General features: G+C 42.4%; 1 protein-coding gene across 6 annotated transcripts in view; it reads left to right on the top strand.

The window, feature by feature from the left end:
• The first annotated feature begins 1,719 nt into the window (after window positions 1–1,719).
• The window catches only part of TSEN2 (tRNA splicing endonuclease subunit 2), a 66,141-nt gene continuing 45,107 nt past the window's right edge, over window positions 1,720–22,753 (top strand). For 3 of the 6 annotated variants that reach the window (XR_010727277.1, XR_010727278.1, XM_066244536.1), the window contains exons 1-4: window positions 1,720–1,780; window positions 15,365–15,544; window positions 18,275–18,476; window positions 20,363–20,444. Coding sequence is in view for 4 of the 6 variants with exons in the window: in XM_066244536.1 (XP_066100633.1) it covers window positions 18,288–18,476; window positions 20,363–20,444 (271 nt within the window). In the remaining 2 variants the exon portion in view is untranslated. Of the gene's footprint in view, window positions 1,781–15,364; window positions 15,545–18,269; window positions 18,477–20,362; window positions 20,445–22,753 lie in introns of all 6 variants that reach the window. The other 3 variants (XM_066244537.1, XM_066244538.1, XM_066244539.1) reach the window with 3 other exon arrangements.

The raw sequence follows: 22,753 nt of genomic DNA, 5'->3' as shown, positions 1-22,753 counted from the left end.
TATTTTGTATATGTTTGAAAAAGACCATAACAAAAGGCTTAAAATACACATTGAGAGAAAATATTAGGGGAAGACTATCTTATTCCGTAACTGCTACTCTGGACTCTCTATAGAGAGACTCTGGGTGACACTATCTGAGATTGCTATTATGAGGGAATCCCAAGCCCCTGAGTATGGAGCACTGTGCTGACCTTTATGGGACTGGCTATAGTCTCAGCAACCCCCTGATTTGCTTGGCTACCTCTGGCAACTGGCAGTGCCTCTGAACCTTTTTTCTTATCAATAAATAAGGAAGTTGAACTGGACAACCTATGAGTTGCCTTTCATTGTTAAAACCCTCTAGTCTAATTCTAAAACCAGTATTTCCTAAATTGGTATGTGCTGGTGCAATATTACAGCCTCTCCACAACTCTTTCTTCCCTGCCCAGTCCATCCCGACACCACTCTTCTCTGAATCTTGCTGAAGTTCTTTTTGCAACACTCCAACAGGAAACTATTCTGATTTTTGGTCTATCTAAAGTCTAAACTATTATACATAGCTGAGCAGTTAAAGCACATGGTGTCTTGAGTTCTTTCAACCAAGAGCTCACAGTCCAGTTAAGGAGGACCAGAAAACAGACAACACAGAAGAAAAGTCACCCAAGCCAGCCTGGGGAGGCAAGAAGAAGTCTCCTGGAGGAAGAAATAGCTGAACTGAGACATGAAGTATAACCAGGAATTACTGCAGCAAAAAGAGTGGGGAAGGTTGTTCCTTCCAGGCAGACGCAACAGTGTGTCCCAAGGCCTGGAGATAAGAAAGTTGGAAAAGGGACAAATTTCAAAGACAGTCACACCAAGCCAGCCCCACCCTTCCCTGTCATCCATCTTCCTCAGCTGCCCAACATGTGCGGTGTGCGCACTGGGGACCCTGGGGTTCATATTTGGGAAAGTACTATATATGGCGGACTCCCTAGCAAGCCTCCTTTAAAGTAACCAGGTAGGGAGAAACTTACACACTTCCCAACGTACTTTTGTTTGGCTCATTCCACATAATCTTGACGACCCCATTTTTCAGTAGCGGGAACCGAGGCTCAGAAAGGTTAAGTCACTCACTCAAGACAGCCAGTGAGGAAGGAGGTAGGGATTCAAATGCAGGTCTGATTCCTGATCTGTTGTCGTTCACACTGCCCAGAGAAGCCAGTGCACAGTGACTGTTGGGCACAGGGAAGCCAGTGCACAGTGACTTTTGGTTAGCTGTCAGTGAGAAGGCACTTCCTTACATCCTGCATGCTGAAATCAGCGTCAGGGTCGGGGTGGTGTAATCAAGTCCGATAGCCTCAAGTGTCCCATCTCCCTAGCGGCGAGGACTCTAGGCCTTCAGACCTGAATTCAAGTCTAGGGTCCAGTAGCTCTTAGCCATGTGACATTGAACAAGTTCGGATCTCATCTGTAAAATGGATTGTCGTGCAGGATTGTCGTGACAATTAAACGTGCAAGAGGCTGCCCGCACGGATAACACTGGAAAGAACAGTAAAGAGGACGTGCTGATACTGCCTTACACTTCAGCACGGGATGCTGCACGCGCAGAATAAACCGCCACCTGCCGCAACGCGCGCGCGCCCCCCCCCCCCCAAATCTTCGGGCTGTGCGCAGGCGCGCTCCGCGAAGACCCGGCGGGCATGTCCAATGGCTCTGCGGCTGCGCATTCGTCCGGCTTTGCGGCCGCACTACTTGACGGCAGCGGTGTCCGTCCTCTGGCCGGCGTTGTCGGGGTAACGACGAGTGCGTGGAGTTGATAAAGGTAAGGCGCCAGGGCTGGGGCGGGCGGCGCATGGGGACTCTGAGTGCTATGGCGCCAGCAAGCTGAGCGAAAGGGAAGTTTCACTGCAGGAGGGGACCCGGCCTTCTCCGAAAGCCCTCCAGGGCGAGAGTGAAAAGGGCCCAGAGACTTTCCCATGTGCCACAGTCGGAGCAGACTGGGCCTGGAGGAGGAGCTAGGCTTCCTGGTTCGGCAGAATTTAACTAACTCTTCTCCGTGCACTGTAGCCCTTCATACTTCTTTTCCTTCGTTCTCCCTAGAAACCGGGACGCCACGTCCCAGAGCTGGGGACGTCGAGGTGCAGCCAACCCGTTTCTGCCCGAGAGGAACCTCAGCAGCTAGTGGGGTTGCTGGAGGGGGGCAGACACTCAAGGAAACCAGTAAAGGGATAAGCTAAGACAGTTGCGAATTTGTTGGGCCCTTAACAGTTGACTTGTGTGCCATAATTTGTTGCAGGTGTAACTACCGTCTGAGTAGCACTTTCCCAAGGTAGGCCCAGTAGTAGGTAGGCGTCTTCGCATAATTACTCATTTAATCCTCACAGCAGCCTTCAAAGGTCTATAGTTTGTTTATATGTCTTAGTCTTAGGTTCTAACTTGAAAGATCCCCAGACGCAGGATCGTTTGCCTTGTTCCTTTTATCCCTGCCTCCCCTAGCCCAGGAGATAAGCAGTTGGAGTTTCAAACTTTGTTTGTTTTTCTGTTTTGTTTTTTAATTGACAGAAGATGAGCTTTGCCGAGTGGGAGGTTTTTACTGGGCTTGTTAAGGCAGGTGGATCCAGGGAATTGGAAAATTAATGTAGCATCCTCCCCCCTTTTGGTTTTACTTTGTTTTGTTTGGAATAAACATTTATTGAGTACCTAAAGGGTGTTATCTGTTCAAGGGAAGAATAAAGAACAAGCCCTGCTTTTAATAGAAAAGTAAGTGTGTAATTAACACTGCAGGCGTCTGGAGTAAGGTATGCCCAGATTTGGGAGAGGAAATGGTACATGACATTCAGCCCCTCTGAGTCCCTTTCCCCATCTGTACAATGCAAATACAAGCAACAAAAGACTATAGAAATGTGAAATCTGCACCAAATAAAAGGAAAACTCTCCCAGTTTCATACCTATTCAGTGCAGTTCGATGTGGGTTCACGCACAGATTTTTGAAGGCTCCTTAGGTAGCTATCCCATATAGCCTCTAGTACAGACTCATCACTGACTGATGGCCTACCAGAACAGGGTCTCTCCACCAAACTGCCGGTTTCCTTCAAATGCTTATCTCACTGAGTAATGTTATTCCTATGTGGTGGCGCTTCGTTATAAGCGTGCCAATATTTACGTTGCACTTTGGTCACGGATTCGAATTTAGCGAGCCACAGAACACACTAAACTTTCCTCTGTACCAGCCGCATCTCGACTGGCATGGCCATGGGCTGTTCCGCTGTATACACGGTGTTACTTCATCTGCACATGCTACCACATCATCCTACAGAAACTGGGAGGGTTTTCCTTTTATTTGGTGCAGATTTCACATTTCTATCGTCTTTTGTTGCTTTCCTGAGACCGGTCAAAAGTGCACCATGACTTTATGGACACACTGTAGTAATAGAACTTACCTTAGGGGGCTGTTGAGGTTTTAAGCACGTTTGACTAGCCATCCTATAAGCAGTGGTTGGCAACTTTAACTACATATTGAAATCACCTGGGTCCCACTCTAGGATTTCTGGTGTAGTTGCAGGTAAGGCCTGGGCATTAGAAGTTTTAATTTTCCCTAGGTGATTCTAAGGGCAGCCAAACTTGAGAGCCACTGTTATATGCGACCCCAGGTTAATTTTCTTAATCTCTTTTTAGTTGTCATAACCTGCACTAGCTCCAAGTCTAAACCAGCCTTCACATCCCAAACTCCCTGACAGCTGACCCAGTCCCTTCTATGCATCTGTGTGTGCTTCAGACATGCGTCTTTCTTTAGGCCAGGTTTACCGTGCCCTGTCTCCCTGTGTTACTAACCTCGCATCTTCCCTAACTATGGGGCTTTGGAAAATGACTTGCTCTCTCTGAGCCTGGGTTTCCTTGTCTCTGAAGTAGAATAGTGGAACCACCTGTGTAGCATACAATGGTTTGTACCTCTTCTAATTTTACTAACAATGATTGTACCTCTTCTAATTTTACTCACATGCCACATCTTGCATTATGCTGTTCTCCCATGGCACTGAAGAAACATCTCCTAAACCAGTGTTTTTCAGCTGCTGGTCTGCAGACTGGTCCGTCGGAAATTGCATACCTGTCTGCAAAAGAGTTAACCACCCCAATGTTGTATGAAGATTATAGACCCAGATTATAGACCCAATGATCTTAGTTGAACATTCGCTTATGCTCAGTGTGATTTCTTCCTTAGCAGTCCCTGAAATAATTCTCCTGTTTTTACTGGTCCCCAAGTGTAAAAAGGTTGAAAAACACTGCCCTAAATGCCCGTTGCTGATTTGGACAGTAGTGAATTGAATTATTTCTCTCCTTCTTTACCTTCCGAGGTCATCACAAGGCAACCCGTCCACAAAACTGAAACTAGAGATCATCTGGTTTTTCCTGTTGAATTTTTTAAATAATTTATTTTTTTAATTTTTTAATTTAATTTATTGGGGTGACATTGGTTAATAAAGATATATATAGGTTTCTGGTGTACAGCTCTATAATATATCATCTGTATATTGTATTATGTTTACCACCCCAAGTTAAATAACAGCTTTATTGATAGATCATTCATATACCATTAAATTCACCTTTGTAAAATGTACAGTTCAGTGATTTTAGTATATTCACAGAGTTACGCAATTGTCACCATCACTTCAATCTAACTTGAAACATTTTCATCACCCTTAAATAAACCCCATACCAATTAGCAGTCATTCCAACATTTCTCCCTTCCCCCAGCACCTGCAATTTCTAATCTACTTTTTGTTCCCTTTGGAGTTGCTTATTCTGAACATTTCATATTAATGGTCTTATATATGATATGTGGTCTTTTGTGACTGGCTTCTTTTACTTAGTGTAATGCTTTCATGGTTCACCATGCACATTATCGAATGTATCAGTACTCCATTCCTTTATTAGTGATTATATTCCATTATGTGGCTATACCACATTTTGTTGATCCATTCATGTCTTGATGGACATTTGTGTGCTTTCTACCTTTTGGCCTTTATGACTAATGCTACTGTAAACATTCACGTACAAGTTTTGTGTGTGTGTGTGTGTGTGTGTGTGTGTGTCAGAGACAGAAAGAGATAAGCATCAATTCTTCGTTGCAGCACCTTACTTGTTCATTGATTGCTTTCTCATGTGTGCTTTGACTGGGGGGCTACAGCAGACCGAGTGACTCCTTGCTCAAACCAGATGAACCCACTCTCAAACTGGCGATCTCAGGGTTTTGAACCTGGGTCCTCCACGTCCCATCCAACACTCTATCCACTGGACCACCGCCTGGTCAAATCACGTACAAGTTTTTGCTTGAACATGTTTTCACCTTGTTTTGTATCTATTCTGGGGGATGGAATTGCTGGATCATATGGTTTTCGGTTAACATTGGAGTAATTTCCAGTTTTCTAGTCCTGTTCAACTTGAAGATGAAGAAACTGGGCTTAGAGAGCTTAAGTGTTGTGAAAGTCACAAGATGATAATGACATTTTTGTATATATGGAAGGCCTACTATGAGCCAAATTCTTTTTTTTTAACCAAATTCTTGATGTGCATGATGTCACATGGGCAGAGATAACAGATCCCAAATTTTGAGGTTTTGTGGGAAAATATTTTTGAGTGTGTGGCAAGAAACCAATCACAAGTGTCATTGCTCAGAATGCTTTTTTTTTAGAGTACATTAGCAACCTAAAAAGGAAAAATTCGAAACAAAGCAGGCAAATTAAAACAAAACTTTTCATTTTTGCTTGTTTGAGAGAATTTATTTGGAAGATCTTGAAGTTAGCCCTTAAATATTTTCCTTTTAAAAATTCCAAGTGTCATATATAAAAGTCAAATACTAATCAGAGGTTAAGTTATGAAAGTGAAAATCTCACAAAAGTCTGAATTGCTCCTGGGAATCCCTAGAAAGTTCCTCATTGGAGATCAATGACCTGCCTCAAAAAAGCCCACACAGCATTGTTTAAGCTTTAGAATAAATCGCTATTTCTACAATTAAATAGTAAATGCAGTAGTCGGCTTGGGTTGAGGGATAGATAGGTCAGCAAGTGAAAATCAAGTTAAAATTCCCTTGAAAGAAAATCTCTTAATCACTCATTAATATAGTGTATACATAGTTTGTTTAGAATGCCATACTCTGTGTGTATATGTGTTTGTGTGATATATAAGGTCTACCGGAAAGTTCTGTCCGTTTCTATCACAACAAGTTTCAACATGTAAGCACATGTTTATTTGGCGCATGTGTGCCTCTCTATTTTTATCACTTAATGTATACATACTGACATAGAAAATTAAAACAAAGTTGATTCACGTTAGTCTTATGTGTGAAGCCATAGTGTACCCATGGCTACTGATAAAGTTCATTTACGCCACTGTAATTTTTACGAATTTCAACAAGGAAGAAATGCTACAGAAGCATGTCTGTAGCATCCACCATGTTCCCCGGACTTAGCACCCTCCGACTATCACTTGTTTTTGTCCTTACAAAATTTTTTGAAGGACAAAAAATTCAAAAATGAAGAAGATATCAAACAAGCACTGGTTCAGTTTTTCGCATCAAAAGATAAAACATTTTTCAAAAATGGGATATACAAATTGCCCTCACGCTGGCAAGAAATCATTAATAATAATGGCAATTATATTATTTAATAAAGTTTATTGATGGTAAGAAAAATTTGTATTTTGTTTTATTCCAAAATGGACAGAACTTTCCGGTAGACCTTATATATAGTCATGCTCAGCATGTGATTACATTGGGGGATCTTGGAAATTATTTATAATTTTTTATTAATTTTAAATTATTGTGTTAACATGTTTTCAAGTGTCCCACTCAGTATAATTCCCTCCCCCTCACCCCTTTGTCCCCCATTGCCCGCCCCTCCCCCCTTCCCTTTGGGATTTGCTGTCCTGTTATCTGTATCTATGTATATATAATTTTACTAATCCCTTCACCTACTCTGATCCTATCCCCTCATCCCCCTTCCCTCTGACAGCTGTCCCTCTGCTCCCTTTGACCCTGCCTTTGCCTCTATTCCATTCCTCAGTTCACTTTTGTTCATTAGATTCCACATGTAAGTGAGATCATATATTTGTCTTTCTCTGCCTGGCTTGTTTCACTTAGCATAATAATCTCCAGGTCCATCCATGCCATCACAAAAGGTAAGATTTCCTTTGTTTTCACGGCCACATAGTATTCCATTGTGTGTATGTGTGTGTGTATGTGTGTGTACACACACACATACACACACACACACAGCTTTTTAATCCACTCATCCTCTGCTGGCCACTTGGGCTGTTTCCAGATACTATATTGGCTATTGTAAACAGTGCTGCAATTAAACATGGGGGTGCATTTCTTCTTTTGATTCAGTGATTTGGTGTTCTTAGGATATATTCCTAAAAGTGGGATGGCTGGGTCAAAAGGCAGTTCCATTTTTAATTTTTTGAGGAAACTCCATACAGTTCTCCACTGTGGCTGCACCAGTCTGCATTCCCACCAGCAGTGCAGGAGGGTTCCCTTTTCTCCGTACCCTCACTAGCACTTATTGTGTGTTGATTTGTTAATGAGCACCATTCTGACAGGTGTGAGGTGGTATCTCATTGTGGTTTTAATTTGCATTTCTCTGATGATTAATGACATTGAACATTTTTTCATATGCTTATTGGCCATCTGTATGTCCTCTTTGGAGAAGTGTCTATTCAGTTCTTGTGCCCATTTATTTATTTATTTATTTTTGTATTTTTCTGAAGCTGGAAACGGGGAGAGACAGTCAGACAGACTCCCGCATGCGCCCGACCGGGATCCACCCGGCATGCCCACCGGGGCGACGCTCTGCCCACCAGGGGGCGATGCTGCCCCTCCGGGGGGGGGGGTCGCTCTGACGAGACCAGAGCCACTCTAGCGCCTGGGGCAGAGGCCAAGGAGCCATCCCCAGCGCCCAGGCCATCTTTGCTCCAATGGAGCCTTGGCTGCGGGAGGGGAAGAGAGAGACAGAGAGGAAGGAGGAGGGGGTAGAGAAGCAAATGGACGCTTCTCCTATGTGCCCTGGCCGGGAATCAAACCCGGGTCCCCCGCACGCCAGGCCAACGCTCTACCGCTGAGCCAACTGGCCAGGGCCTGTGCCCATTTATTGATTGGATTGTTTACCTTCCTGGTGTTGGGTTTTAGCAGTTCTTAATAAATTTCGTTATTAAACCCTTATCAGATGTATTGACGAATAAGTTCTTCCGTTGTGTGGGTTGTCTTTTAATTTTGTTTATGGTGTCTTTTGCTGTGCAAAAGCTTTTTAGTTTGATATAGTCCCATTTGTTTATTTTGTCCTTTATTTCACTTGCCTGTAGAGATAAATCAGCAAATATATTGCTGCAAGAGATGTTGGAGAGTTTACTGCCTATGTTTTCTTCTAAGATGTTTCTAGTCTCACGACTTACAGTTAAGTCTTTTATCCATTTTGAGTTTATTTTTGTGAATGGTGTAAGTTGGTGGTCTAGTTTAATTTTTTGCATGTACCTGTCCAGTTTTCCCAACACCATTTGTTAAAGATACTGTCTTTACTCCACTGTATGCTCTTACCTCCTTTTGTCAAAGATCAATTGACCATCAAGGTGTGGGTTTATTTCTGGGTTCTCTGTTCTGTTCTATTGATCTGTATGCCTGTTCTTATGCCAGTACCAAGCTATTTTGATTACTATGGCCTTGTAATATAACTTTGTTATCAGGAAGTGTGATATCACATACTTTATTCTTCATTTTCAAGATTGCTAAAACTATTTGTGTTCTTTTTTGGTTCCATATAAATTTTTGGAATATTTTTGTTCTATATCTTGGAAGTATGTCATTGGTATTTTAATAGGAATTGCATTGAATCTATAGATTGCTTTGGGTAATATAGACATTTTAATAATGTTTATTTTGCCTATCCATGAACACGGTATATGCTTCCACTTGTTTGTATCTTCCTTGATTTATTTTTTCAATGTCTTATCATTTTCTGAGTACAAGTCTTTTACCTTCTTGGTTAAATTTACTCCTAGTTACTTTATTTTTTTGTTGTTGCAATAGTGAAAGGGATTTTTTCCCCTTAATTTCTATTTCAGACAGTTTATTGTTGGTGTATAAAAATGCCACTGATTTCTGAATATTAATTTTATATCCTGTTACCTTGCCAAATTTATCAGGTCTAGTAATTTTTTGACTGAGACTTTAGGGGGTCCTATGTACAGTATCATGTCATCAACAAATAATGATAGTTTTACTTCTTCTTTTCCAATTTGGATGCCTTTTATTTCTTCTTCTTCTTCTTGTCTGATTGCTGTGCCTAGGACTTCCAGAACTATGTTGAATAAGAGTGGTGAAAGGGGGCACCCCTGCCTTGTTCCTGATCTCAAGGAGATTGCTTTTAATTTTTGTCCATTGAGTATGATCTTGGCTGTCAGTTTGTCATAGATGGCTTTTATTATGTTGAGATATGTTCCCTGTATTCACACTTTGCTGAGAGCTTTGATCATAAATGGGTGCTGGATTTTATCAAATGGTTTTTTTTTTATCTATTGATATGATCATATGATTTTTATCCTTCCTTTTGTTTATGTGATGAATCACATTGATTGATTTGCGAATATTGTACCAGCCTTGCCTCCCTAGAATAAATCCCACTTGATCATGATATATGACTTTTTTAATGTATTGCTGGATCCAGTTTGCTAATTTTTTGTTGAAAATTTTAGCTTCTATGTTCATCAGGGATATTGGTCTTTAGTTTTCTTTCTTTGTAGTGTGTTTACCTGGTTTTGGAATGAGGATAATGCTTGCCTCATAAAAGGAGCTTGGAAATCTTCCTTCCTCTTGAATTTTTTGAAATAGCTAGAGAAGGATAGGTGTTAGTTCTTCTTTGAATATTTGGTAAAATTTGCCTGTGAAGCCATTTGGTCCAGGGCTTTTATTTGTTGGGAGGTGTTTTTTTTGTTTTGTTTTTTTGTTTTTGTTTTTTTTACAGAGACAGAGAGTCAGAGAGAGGGATAGACAGGGACAGACAGGAACCAAGAGAGATGAGAAGCATCAATCATTAGTTTTTTGTTGCAGCACCCTAGTTGTTCACTGATTGCCTTCTCACATGTGCCTTGATCGTGGAGCCACAGCAGACCAAATAACCCCCTGCTCGAGCCAGCGACCCCAGATCCAAGCTGGTGAGCTTTTGCTCAAACCAGATGAGCCTGCAGTCAAGCCGGCGACCTCGGGGTCTCGAACCTGTGTCCCCCGCATCCCAGTCCGATGCTCCATCCACTGCACCACCGCCTGGCCAGGCTGTTGGGAGTTTTTTTTATAATTGTTTCAATTTTATTTGTTGTAATTGGTCTGTTTAGGTTTTCTGATTCTTCCAGATTGAGTCTTGGAAGATTGTATGTTTCTAGGAATTTATCCATTTCACCTAGGTTGTCCAATTTTTTGGCATATAGATCTTCATAATATTTTCTTACAATCCTTTGTATTTCTGTGGTATCAGTTGTTAACTTCTCCTTTTAAATTTCTAATTTTATTTGAGTCCTTTTTTTTCTTGATGAGTCTGGTTAAAGGTTTGTCAATCGTGTTTACCTTTTCAAAGAACCAGCAGTTGGTTTTATTCATCTTTTGTATTGTTTTTTTAGCCTCTATGTCATTTATTTCTGCTCTGATCTTTATTATTTCCTTCCTTCTACTTCCTCTGAGATTTATTTGTTGTTCTTTTTCTAGTTCTTTTAGATGCAGGGTTAAGTTGTTTATTTGAGCTTTTTCTTGCTTCTTAAGGTATATTGTAATGCTGTGAACTTCCCTCTCAGGACTGCTTTTGCCGTGTCCATAAACTTTGAGTTGTTGTATGTTCATTTTCATTTGTTTCAAGGAAATTTTTTATTTCTTCCTTGATCTCATTGTTAACCCATTTGTTATTTAATAACATGCTGTTTAGCCTCCAAATGTTTGAATGTTTTTCAGTTTTTCTATTGTAGATGATCTCTAGTTTCATGCCATTGTGATCAGAGAAGATGCTTGATATGATTTCAGTCTTCTTAAATTTATTGAGACTTGTCTTGGGTCCTAACATCCAGTCTATCCTAAAGAATGTACCATGAGCACTTGAAAAGAATGTATATTCTGCTGCTTTGGGGTGAAAGGTTCTGAAGATACCTATTAAATTCAGTTGATCTAGTGTGTCATTTAAGGCAACTGTTTCTTTGTTAATTTTCTGTCTGGAGGATCTATCTATTGATGATAGTGGGGTATTAAAATCCTCTACTATTATAGTATTGCTGTTGATCTCGCCCTTTATGTCCATCAAAATCTCCTTTATAGCCTGACCAGGTGGTGGCACAGTGGATAGAGCGTCGGACTGGGATGCAGAGGACCCAGGTTCAAGACCCCGAGGTCACCAGCTTGAGCGCGGGCTCATCTGGTTTGAGCAAAAGCCCACCAGCTTGAACCAAAGGTCGCTGGCTTCAGCAAGGGGTTACTCGGTCTGCTGAAGGCCCGTGGTCAAGGCACATATAAGAAAGCAATCAATGAACAACTAAGGTGTTGCAACGCGCAATGAAAAACTAATGATTGATGCTTCTCATCTCTCTCCATTCCTGTCTGTCTGTCCCTGTCTATCCCTCTCTCTGACTCACACTCTGTCTCTGTAAAAAATAAATAAATAAATAAAATTTTTAAAAAAATCTCCTTTATATATTTAGGTGCTCCTATATTAGGCACATAAGTATTTATAATGGTTATATCCTCTTGTTGGATTGCTCCCTTTATCATTATGTAGTGACGTTCTTTATCCCATACTATATATAACCTTTGTTTTAAAGTCTATTTTGTCAGATATAAATATTGCTGCTCCAGCTTTTTTTTTTTTTTTTTTTCATTTCCAATTGCATGAAATACTTTTTTCCATCCCTTCACTTTCAGTCTGTGTGTATCTTTTGTTCTGAGGTGAGTCTCTTGTAGCCAACATATGTACAGGTCCTGTTTTCTTATCCATGCAGCTACCCTATGTCTTTTGATTGGAACATTTAATCCATTAATACATTAATACATTTTAATACTGTTAAGGTTATTATTGACATGTATTTATTTATTGCCATTTTATTCTTTAAATCTACAATCCTCTTTTTCAGGATTTTTTTTTCCCCTTTGCTCTTTTTATAGGAGGCCCCTTAACATTTCTTGCAATACTGGTTTGATTATAATGAATTCCTTGAGGTTTTGGGGTTTTTTTGTTTGTTTGTTTGTTTGTTTTGTCTGTGAAGCTTTTTATTTCTCCTTCAATTTTAAACGATAGCCTTGCTGGATAAAGAAGTCTTGGTTGTAGTTTCTTGTTTTGCATCACTTTGAATATTTCTTGTCAATCTCTTCTGTCCTCAAGAGTTTCTGTTGAGAAGTCAGATGTCATCCTTTTGGGGGTTCCTCTCTCGATAATTAACTGCTTTTCCCTTGCAGCTTTTAGTATTCTTTCTTTGTCTTTTAACTTTGGCACTTTAATTATGATGTGTCTTAGTGTAGGCCTCCTTGGGTTCCTCTTTAATGGGATTCTATGTGCTTCTTGAACTTGTGTGACTTTTTTCTTCATCAATTTAGGGAAGTTTTCAGCTATAATGTCTTCAAACAGGTTCTCTATCCCTTGTTCATTCTCCTTCAGGAACCCCTATGATGCGGATGTTGTTTCTCTTCATGTTTTCACAGAGCTCTCTTAGAGTTTCCTCAGTCTTTTTGAGCCTCTTTTCTTTTTGCTGCTCTGCTTCCCTGCTTTCGTTTGTCTTATCCTCTAAATCACTGATTCGATCCTCTGCTTCAGCCTGCTATTGATTCCTTCTAGTGCAGTCTTCATTTCTGATACTGTATTTGTCATTTCTGACTGGTTCTTTTTTATGATTTCAATGTCCTTTTGGATGTTTGCTATCTCTTTATGTAGATGCTCATTATGTCCATCCATTGTTGCTCTGAGATCCTTGAGCATCCTAAAAATAGTTATTTTAAACTCTGCACCTGGTAGTTTGGTTACTTACATCTCATTCAGTTCTTTTTCTGGGAATTTCTCTTATTGATTTATTTGGGTCACATTTCTCTGTTGGCCCATTTTGTCTGTGCCTTAGGTAGTGCTGTCTGACTTTGAAATTTTTGTGGTGTCTTTATGAAGAAGATGGGCTCGGTGGTACTGACCTCCAAGGCCACCTGTTTTCCTTATTTAAGGAATGCTTCTTGAGGGTACTATTTTCTCTTTTATTGTATGTGAGTATTAAATGCAATTGGTCCTTTCATGAGTACAGTTATCTTTTCAGGCTGGCTGGCTTTAAGGGTCAACCTTGATCATGTGTATTACACACTGTGCAATGTCTGTCCTGTTGGGTATATTTATTCTCCACAGTGTCTAATGCCTGCTAGACTCCACCTTTGGGTATGCTGCTTGTGTAGGTAGCTGAGTCTAGGATTGGTGCTGTGTGCCACTCACTACCAGTTGTGTTGGTTCTAGACCTTCTTGGGTTGGCATCAGTTGTTGTTTGTAATCGGCTGTGGGCTCTCTGTCTGCAGCTACTGCACTTTTCACTGTTTGTGCCTGCATACTGTGGGAGGGGCCAACCTTTGTATAAGAATCAGCTTCCTCCTGCCTAGAAATGACAGCAGCTCTGTAAAAACCCCAAACTCTATACAGGCGTCCCCAAACTATGGCCCGCGGGCCGCCTGAGGCCATTTATCCAGCCCCCACTGCACTTCTGGAAGGGGCACCTCTTTCATTGGTGGTCAGTGAGAGGACCACTGTATTTGGCAGCCCTCCAATGGTCTGAGGGACAGTGAACTGGCCCCCTGTGTAAAAAGTTTGGAGACCCCTGCTAAGATTTGTCTACTTTTCAGCTGCTCCTCCTCCTCTTGCAGCTGCCTGGTCTTCCCACAGAGTCTTCTGTAGTAAGACTAATGTGGGCTCAGATTGGCCTCACTCAACCAACCCCTCTACAGGTTGCACGCTTGGTGGGTTATGGCATCTAAGGTTGTGAATACAATGTTAGTGGGACTCCCTACATCAGGGGTCTCTTGGTCAGGAGCTTAGTACAGGGAATATGGCCCCTATTCCAGAGCTTAATCCCTCAGCCACTGCTGGATACTCAAATTTTATTTCTCCCCAGCAAGGTAAGCAGCAGGTTCAGACCAAGTGTGGCCAACAGTCCCCTCTACAGAAATTCTTTCAGCTGGTGAGACCCTGGTCTCAGGGAGGAAGACAGAGAGTGTCCTCTCCTGTGGCTGATGGTGCCCCTCCCAAAGGTGGCTAAGCCCCTCAACCAGATCCAGTAATAGACTCACAGAGACCCACACATTAAGTGTCCATGCTTTAAGCTTTTCCCTTCCCCCTGTGGAATCTAGCCCCGCAGGGCAGGATATCCAGCTCCCAGGCAAGCTGACTGTGAAGCTTCACCCTACCCGATGCACATGAGCCTCTGTGCCGGTGCTGACCACAGAGAGTGGAACTCGCCTCAGCTGGGTCAGGTGTAAGGAGCCTTTCGCTAGAATACCCCGCTAGCAAGGGTTGTTAGGTCCTGAACCAATGCTTTCTGCAGCTGGCCCCTGGATGTGCCAGCCCTGGGCCTCCAAAGCAAGAGCCAAGCACAGATCATTGGGAGACACTGCCCATGACTTCCCCTCAGCAACCTTCTTGGAGCTACAAGCAGTCCAGAATTTGTGGCTGCCTCTGCTGGGCCCTGGTGTACATGGAAATACCAAGCTGCACTCCCAGGCTGGCTTTTACCCACACTGGGCCTGGGGCAAGGTCTGCTTACAAGGCCAAGTTTCCCTGAGTCCTGCCTTCTGTAGCTTCTGTCTGCTGGCTGCTTGTTAGGCTCAGCCACTGAAAAAACCTCTCCTAGAGTCTAGCTCCTGCAGCAATTCAGGGATTAGGAAGGGTGGTGGGTGCAGCTATGCCCTTCAGCCCCAGGTGTCAGTCTGTCCAGACTTTATTCACAGACCTCAGTAGGGTGTGGCCCCAGGAGTCTGGTGGGTATAGCCTCTGAGACCCAGAGGGGTGGTCTGCCTGCTCTCCAGATTCTTGCTGATTCTTATTTTTATCTTTGTAAAAATTTATCAGTTTTTCTAACTCTTCTTGTGTTTTTCTTTATCCTCATTTAATTCCTCAACTTTTTTGAGAGGGTGAATAAAGACATCACACAATGGACAAAGCTTTTAATTTCTTTCTGAATGGTTATGAACTGTTAAAACCACTCACCTACTGACTCTCTAGAGTCGGGAGTGTGTGGGGGGAACGCTGTGGTCTCAATACCAGAAAACTGAGCCGCTAATGCGCCCCCTGCTTCCTGGCCTCTCAGAATGACCGGTCGCCATTCTGGGCCAGGAGAGACTTCCAAGTGCGGAGCAGTTGCTTTTCCCCAGGCTGATGCTGCACTAAGGAGATGCTCCACCCAAGAAAGATGGTGACTGCAGTATTGGAGAATGACTCATCACAGGGGTTCTGGTGGCTGTCCCCCCACAGTGTCTCTCCTTGGGCCTCCAACTTTCCACTTTCCTCACGCAACTCCAGTCCTCTCAGCTCCCCCTCCACCTGAGCCCCAGGTAAGTGGCTGTGAAGGAGATTTTCTGCGTGGGCCCTTTAAGAAGGAGTCTGTGTCTCTGAGAATTCAGTCTCTTTCTTGCAGACAGAAACCCTGCTCTTTTCACTGCCAAGTGCCATGTGGACGCCTCTTCTAGGCTCTAGGGCTCTAGGCTGGGGCTCCGGGCCTGGGGCTGAGCACCCACACCTTTCAGGGCGACCCTCCCACAGTAAGAGTCCCTCTGGACCCTCAGCCACCGCTCACTCCTGGGAGCAGGGCAGCCCTTTCCGTGTGTCCTGCATCTCCGCCCTTCCTAGCAGTCTCGGTGTGGCTGCTTCTGTGATCCTTGGTTATAGACGCTTCTTCCTTTAGTCCAAAGTTGGTTTTTCAAGATGATTGTTCTTAAATAAGATTGTAATCCACTTTGGTCCGGGGAGGTGGCAGTTGGAATGTCCACCTACTCTGTCACCATCTTTGACTCTCTCTCTTACTTAGAAATTATTCTAGCATTTTACCACTTGGAATACTTCAGCAAGTCTATGAAAATTCAAACTTGCTGATTCTTATTTTTATCTTTGTAACTGATTTATCAGTTTTTCTAACTCTTCTTGTGTTTTTCTTTATCCTCATTTAATTCCTCAACTTTTTTGAGAGGGTGAATAAAGACATCACACAATGGACAAAGCTTTTAATTTCTTTCTGAATGGTTATGAACTGTTAAAACCACTCACCTTCCTTCCTCAGCTTTGGCCACCTTCACTGCCTGTGTCAGGCTTGGTTACATCCATTGCCCAGTGGGATGCTGGTATTGTATGTTGGAGGCATCTAAACAGTCAGTCCTACTTCTTCGTTAGGATGTGGAGCCACATAGTTTAAATGTGTGTGGTATGACTCCACTGTACCCTCAAGCACCAGATTCGCTCTCGGCTTAAATCAAGTCCAGACTGGGGACTAAGGGAGCAATACATTCAAGTCTCCCGTTTCATTCTAGGGCGTGGTCTCCTCGTTGCTTGGAGTGGCTAGCCCAAAGTCTTGCTCTGTTTACATTTTTTTCCCCTTGCGTATGGTTGAGATTTCCTAAATTAAATGCATCTACCATGGCTCTATGTCTTTATCGCACAATACACTCAACTTTACTTCCTTCCTTTAGCCATTATTGAATTGCAGCCTGTTGTGCATTAGGTTCTTGTTTTGTCTCCTTGGGCTGAGTGTAGGCATGGAAGGGAGAGGTGCTGACTTCAGCTTCCTTTATTCCCTCCTAGTGCTGGGTGCACAGTAAGTTAGTTTCACAGTTCTCCATAACCCTTTACCTTCTGATTTTGAGAAATAGTGAGCCTTCAGACAAAAACGGATGGATGCTACCTGTGCTTGCAGCAGAATCTAAAGGGAAGAGCATGGGCTTTGGCTTTCAACAGACCTCGGATGGTTCTACTCTCTTAGGCCTTTTACATAATCTCTCAAACCTGAACCTGTTTCCTCACCTTATAATGATGTTGGTAGTGTTCACCTCATAATAATAATTACAGTAAATACATACATAGCACTCAGTAGGAACCAGGTACTCTTCCAAGCACTTTATGGGTCTTCACTATATAGTTTATAACTATAGAGTTTATTTTTATTTTTTGTATTTTTCTGAAGTGAGAAGCGGGGAGGCAGAGAGACAAACTCCTGCATACACCCAACCAGGATCCACCCAACAAGCCCACTAGGGGGCGGTGCTCTGCCCATCTGGGGTGTTGCTCATTTGCAGCTGGAGCCATTCTAGTGCCTGAGGCAGAGGCCATGGAGCCATTCTCAGTGCCTGGGCCAACTTTGCTCCAGTGGAGCCTTGGCTGCAGGAGGGGAGGGGAGAGAGAAAGAAAGGAGAGGGGGAAGGGTGGAGAAGCAGATGGGAACTTCACCTATGTGCACTGGCCAGGACTCTAACCCAGGACGTCCACACGCCAGGCCAATACTCTACCAATGAGGCAACTGGCCAGGGCCTATAGAGTTTATTTTCATTTTGCAGATGAGGAAACCAAAGCACAGTTTTGCCCACAATCACACAGCTAGGAGGTAGTGAAACGATTCCTATCCTGGCACTCTGGCTTTAGATTTCCTACTCATAGCCACTTGCATTTGGAAATACATAATAGACCCTTAAATGGGAACTGCTGCTGTCATTGTTATTTATCAGTTTACCTTAAACATTTGGGAGATGATTGACATAATGTTTGAAATGTATTTTAAGGTCTTTTTTTGGGGGGGGAGGGAATGAAGTACTCACTAGATTTAATTCTTTGCGAACAGGGTCTCTTGGTTATTATCTTATTAACCCCAGCACCTCTGGTATTAGGAGCTCCTGGTAGCTACACAGTAATAGTCTATTGGCTGAATGAAAGAATGGGACTAATTCTAACAGGCAAAAATCTTGTTGTGCTTGCTGTCAGGAGACTTTGTGTAGCATTGTGACTTTTGGGGCATGTCACTAGGCCCCAGTCTTGTCAGCTGTAGTTAGAAATAATGCCACTGACTTCTTGGGCATTGTTGTGAGAATTAGTTAAGATAATCTAGGTGAATGAAATTTGCACTGTTCTTATAAAATATTCTCATGACTCTGTCGTATAGTTCACTGCTTTATAAATATTATATTTTCCCACAGACCACAAAGTTTTCTGAACCTAGGTGTAAATATACTCGCATTTTTGATCAGTGTAGTTCTTGATTGACTATCTGTTTCTTTCTCTTTGTTACACTCTTCAAAGAACAGTTACACTTGAAAAATGGCAGAAGCGGTTTTCCATGTTCCAAAGAGGAAAAGAAGAGTATATGAGAATTATGAGTCTCCATTTCCAATCCCTTTTGGTCAGAACTGTGGTCCTAAGAAAGACTTCAAAGTATTCCACGCTGAAATGATAAACAACCATGTAATTGTCAAAAACGCTGAAGATATTGAGCAGCTATATGGCAAAGTAAGTACAGGTGGCCCTGGCACAGCTACTTCCTGACAGCCTGGAGCCAACCAACTAGTGTTCCTTCTCCCCTCTCACTCCCCAAATAAACCATAAGTGACCCATATTCTTTCCTTGCTATTTGATCTCAGTTTGACTCAGGTGACTTGAAGCTGTATATCATGAGGATAACTCCCCCACCCTGGACCCACATTTCAGCAATGAAGTAGGGAGTAGGGCCAGTAACATTGACCTCTCTCATCTTCCAGTTATAAAAGCAATGCATGTTCATTGGGTTAAAAAAAAATATATATATATATATATGCGCATGTATATATATATGTATATATACACACAAGTAATTTACAGAAATTAAATTAATGGGTAAAAAGTAAAAATTCCCAACTTACTCTCATTCTATCCCCAGAGGTAGCAATAGAGTGACATATACTCTGGCTCCTCATTTGCTTTTTCTCTTACCAGGGGACCTCTTCTTAGATGAGGACAGATTTTAGTTTTTGCTGTTTTCCATTGATAATAGGTTTGGATTGAGATTTGTAGCTTGCTTCCCAGTCCCAACCTCACTCCCCACCCCCACCCATAGCCAATTCATCACTAGGGGCACTTTTAAAACAGCTTATTGAGGTATAATTTACAGCCATAAAATTCACCCATTTTAAGTATACAATTCAGTGATTGTAGTAAATGTATAGAGTTGTGCAACCAGTGCCACAACCCGTTTTAGAGCTGCCCATTAGCACAGAATGTTCCCTCCTGCCCATTGCACTCCACACTTCTACTCCCAGCCTGAGGCACTTATCAGTCCACTTCCTGTCTCTATAAATATGCCCTCTCTAGATGTTTGTATAAAATACATTGGTGGTAACCACCTTCCCAAAGTGGAATACAGTGAGTGGCATTGGCCCTGGAGAGATGGGCATCGAGGCCAATGTCAGTCTCTTCACATTCACCATATATAACATTAAAAAAGAAGCCTCAGCGGTAGACTGTCAGCCCAGCCTGTAGAAGTCCCAGGTTCAGTTCCCAGTCAGGGCACACAGGAGAAGCAACCATCTGCTTCTCCACCCCCCCCCTTTCTCCCTCCCGCCCTCTCTCTGTCTCTCTCTCTTCCCCTCCTGCAACCATAGCTTAAATGAGCAAGTTGGCCCTAGGTGCTAAGGATGGCTCCATGGCCTCACATCAGGCGCTAGAATAGCTTGGAGTTCAAGCAATGGAGCAGAGGCCCCAGATGGGCAGAACATCAGCCCCAGATGGGGCTTGCCAGGTGGATCCTGGTCAGGGCATGTGTGGGAGTCTGTCTCTCTGCCTCCCTGCCTTTCACATGATAAAAAACAAACAAACAAAAAAATCAAGAGACTTTGTGAAGTGCTATGCACATTATTCTGACTGTTAAATATAGATGAAGATAAAAGGTGTTCAATTTATTCTCTCAGTTTTCTATGGGTTTAAATTAAGAAATGGGGGGGGGAGTCTATGTTGATTTTGGAATCAGCAGGAAGGAGGTAGCTACTTCAATTTTGTGCATCAGAAAATCCAGGAAGCTTTTGGACCTGGTGAACAAGAAGCCTCAGCGGTAGACTGTTGTTTAGACACACTGCTCCTGACTGCTTATGAGGAAGAGTCCCTGCCTCTGCCTGCCCCATTGCCTTCAGTTTATCAGAGCTAGACTGAAATCATTAGTTATGAGACAAAGTGTACTGAAACTTACTAGCATTTTCAACCAGAGGGATAAAATGCTGAGGTCTTCATTACTAATCATTAGATGATCAGAGGAAAGATGTAAAGCTATGAAAAGTGGAATAAATCTCTTGTTAACTCAAGTAGTGATTCTCCCTCAGCTAAAAAAACTGAAGGTGAACTAACTTTGTTTTCTCTCTTCCTAAAAGGGTTATTTTGGAAAAGGAATTCTGTCTAGAAGCCGTCCAAACTTCACAATTTCAGAGCCTAAGCTGGTCGCTAAATGGAAAGGTAAACTTGTCCATCATTCAGTTCTTTGGCAGATCATTATTTTCTCTTATTTTCGATCTTCCACCTCAGGTGATACAGTAAAATTCCAGTGGAGAAGTAAGATGCACACTGACAATTTTATTGCTAAAAACACTAATTAGGATAATTCTAATAAAGGTGAAAGGGTTCTTAAAATTGATGAAAATATGTTTTATCTAAATTCTGAAAGTATAAAAAGTATTATTCAGGCTCTTCTGTGGTTAAAAATAAAGAAGAATGCCTAGAACAGGGGTCCCCAAACTTTTTACACAGGGGGCCAGCTCACTGTCCCTCAGACCATTGGAGGGCCGGACTATAAAAAAAACTATGAACAAATCCCTATGCACACTGCACATATTTTATTTTAAAGTAAAAGAACAAAACAGGAACAAATACAATATTTAAAATAAAAAACAAACAAGTAAATTTAAATCAACAGCCTGACCAGGCGGTGGTGCAGTGGATTGGACTGGGATACAGAGGACCCAGGTTCGAGACTCCGAGGTTGCCAGCTTGAGTGCAGGCTCATCTGGTTTGAGCAGAGGCTCACCAGCTTGGACCCAGGGTCGCTGGCTCGAGCAAGGGGTTACTCCGTCTGCTGATGGCCCGTGGTCGGGGCACGTATGGGAAAGCAATCAATGAACAACTAAGGTGTTGCAACAAAAAACTGATGATTGATGCTTCTCATTTCTCTTCATTCCTGTCTGCTGTCTGTCCCTATCTATCCCTCTCTCTGACTCTCTCTCTGTAAAAAAAAAAAAAAAAAAAAAATTTAAATCAACAAACTGACCAGTATTTCAATGGGAACAATGGGCCTGCTTTTGGCTAATGAGATGGTCAATGTCTGGTTCCATCCGTATAAAGTGATATGACACGCTTCCGGAGGAGCCGTGAGGCGTCCGTCCCGTGTCACCGGAAGTAGTATTGTACATGAACAACGCAGCACTTTGCTGCGCTGCTACATACAGTACTCCAGGAGTGCATCTTGTGCTCCTCTCACTGACCCCCAATGAAAGAGGTACCCCTTCCGAAAGTGCGGCGGGGGCCAGATAAATGGCATCAGAAGGCTGCATGCAGCCCACGGGCCATAGTTTAGGGACCCCTGGCCTAGAAGATACAGTGCCTGGAAGGTACTGGTAATTAGATACCTGCTCGCCTGTGTGCAATATGGGTTCTATTTCTAGAATTAGAATTTACAGCAATAACTATGGCATTACTGTATTTGTTAAAACATAGTAATGTGTGCAGTTTCACTTGCTGGTCCTCTTGAACTTATAAATAGTTTGTCATAGTGTATTTCTCTAGGGAAGTCTCATGGTAATTACATAACCAATAGCTGCAGGTTAAAACATAATTAGGAAGGATTTTTTTTAAATATTGTAAGAAAAAATACAAATTAAAACTGGACTGAGATATCATTTCAGCAGTCAGATTGGCAAAACTCCAAAAGTTTGATGATTGATGAGGCTCTGAGAAACACTCTCATGCATCACTGGCAGGAGTACAAGTAGTACAGCTGTTATAGAGGGGCATTTAGGAATGTCTAGCAAAATTAAAGGTATAGTTACTCATCCACCTGCCCCTATCCTCCTCCTTTCTAATGCCTGATAACCTTAATATGTTTACTGTGTCTATGAATTTGTCCATTCTCGATATTTCATACAAGTGGAACCATCCATTGTGTTTTCAAGGTTCATCCATGTCAGAACTTCATCCCCAATAAAATTCCATTGTGTAGATATTCCATGTTTGGTTTGTACATCATCTAAAGATGGACATTGGGTTGCTTCTACTTTGGGGCTGTTAGGAATAGTGTTGCTGTGAACACTGATGTACAAGTTTTTGTGTGATGGACATATGTAGACATTTTTCTTAGGTATATATACCAAAGAGTAGAGTTGGTGGATTGTATGATAATTTTTTTTTTTTTTTTTTTTACAGAGATAGAGGGAAAGTCAGAGAGAGGGATAGATAGGGACAAACAGACAGGAACGGAGAGAGATGAGAAGCATCAATCATCAGTTTTTCGTTGCAACACCTTAGTTGTTCATTGATTGCTTTCTCATATGTGCCTTGACCGCAGGCCTTCAGCAGACCAAGTAACCCCTTGCTAAGCCAGCGACCTTGGGTCCAAGCTGGTGAGCTTTGCTCAAACCAGATGAGCCCGCACTCAAGCTGGCAACCTCAGGGTCTCGAACCTGGGTCCTCCGCATCCCAGTCCGACGCTCTATCCACTGTGCCACTGCCTGGTCAGGCTATGATAACTTTATTTTAACTTGATGAGGAACTAC

Source organism: Saccopteryx bilineata, chromosome 10 (assembly GCF_036850765.1).
Source record: "Saccopteryx bilineata isolate mSacBil1 chromosome 10, mSacBil1_pri_phased_curated, whole genome shotgun sequence".
NCBI classification, from domain to species: domain Eukaryota; kingdom Metazoa; phylum Chordata; class Mammalia; order Chiroptera; family Emballonuridae; genus Saccopteryx; species Saccopteryx bilineata.
The sequence above is the reverse complement of the archived record's forward strand: the minus strand, read 5'-3'. Positions and strand labels throughout refer to the sequence as shown.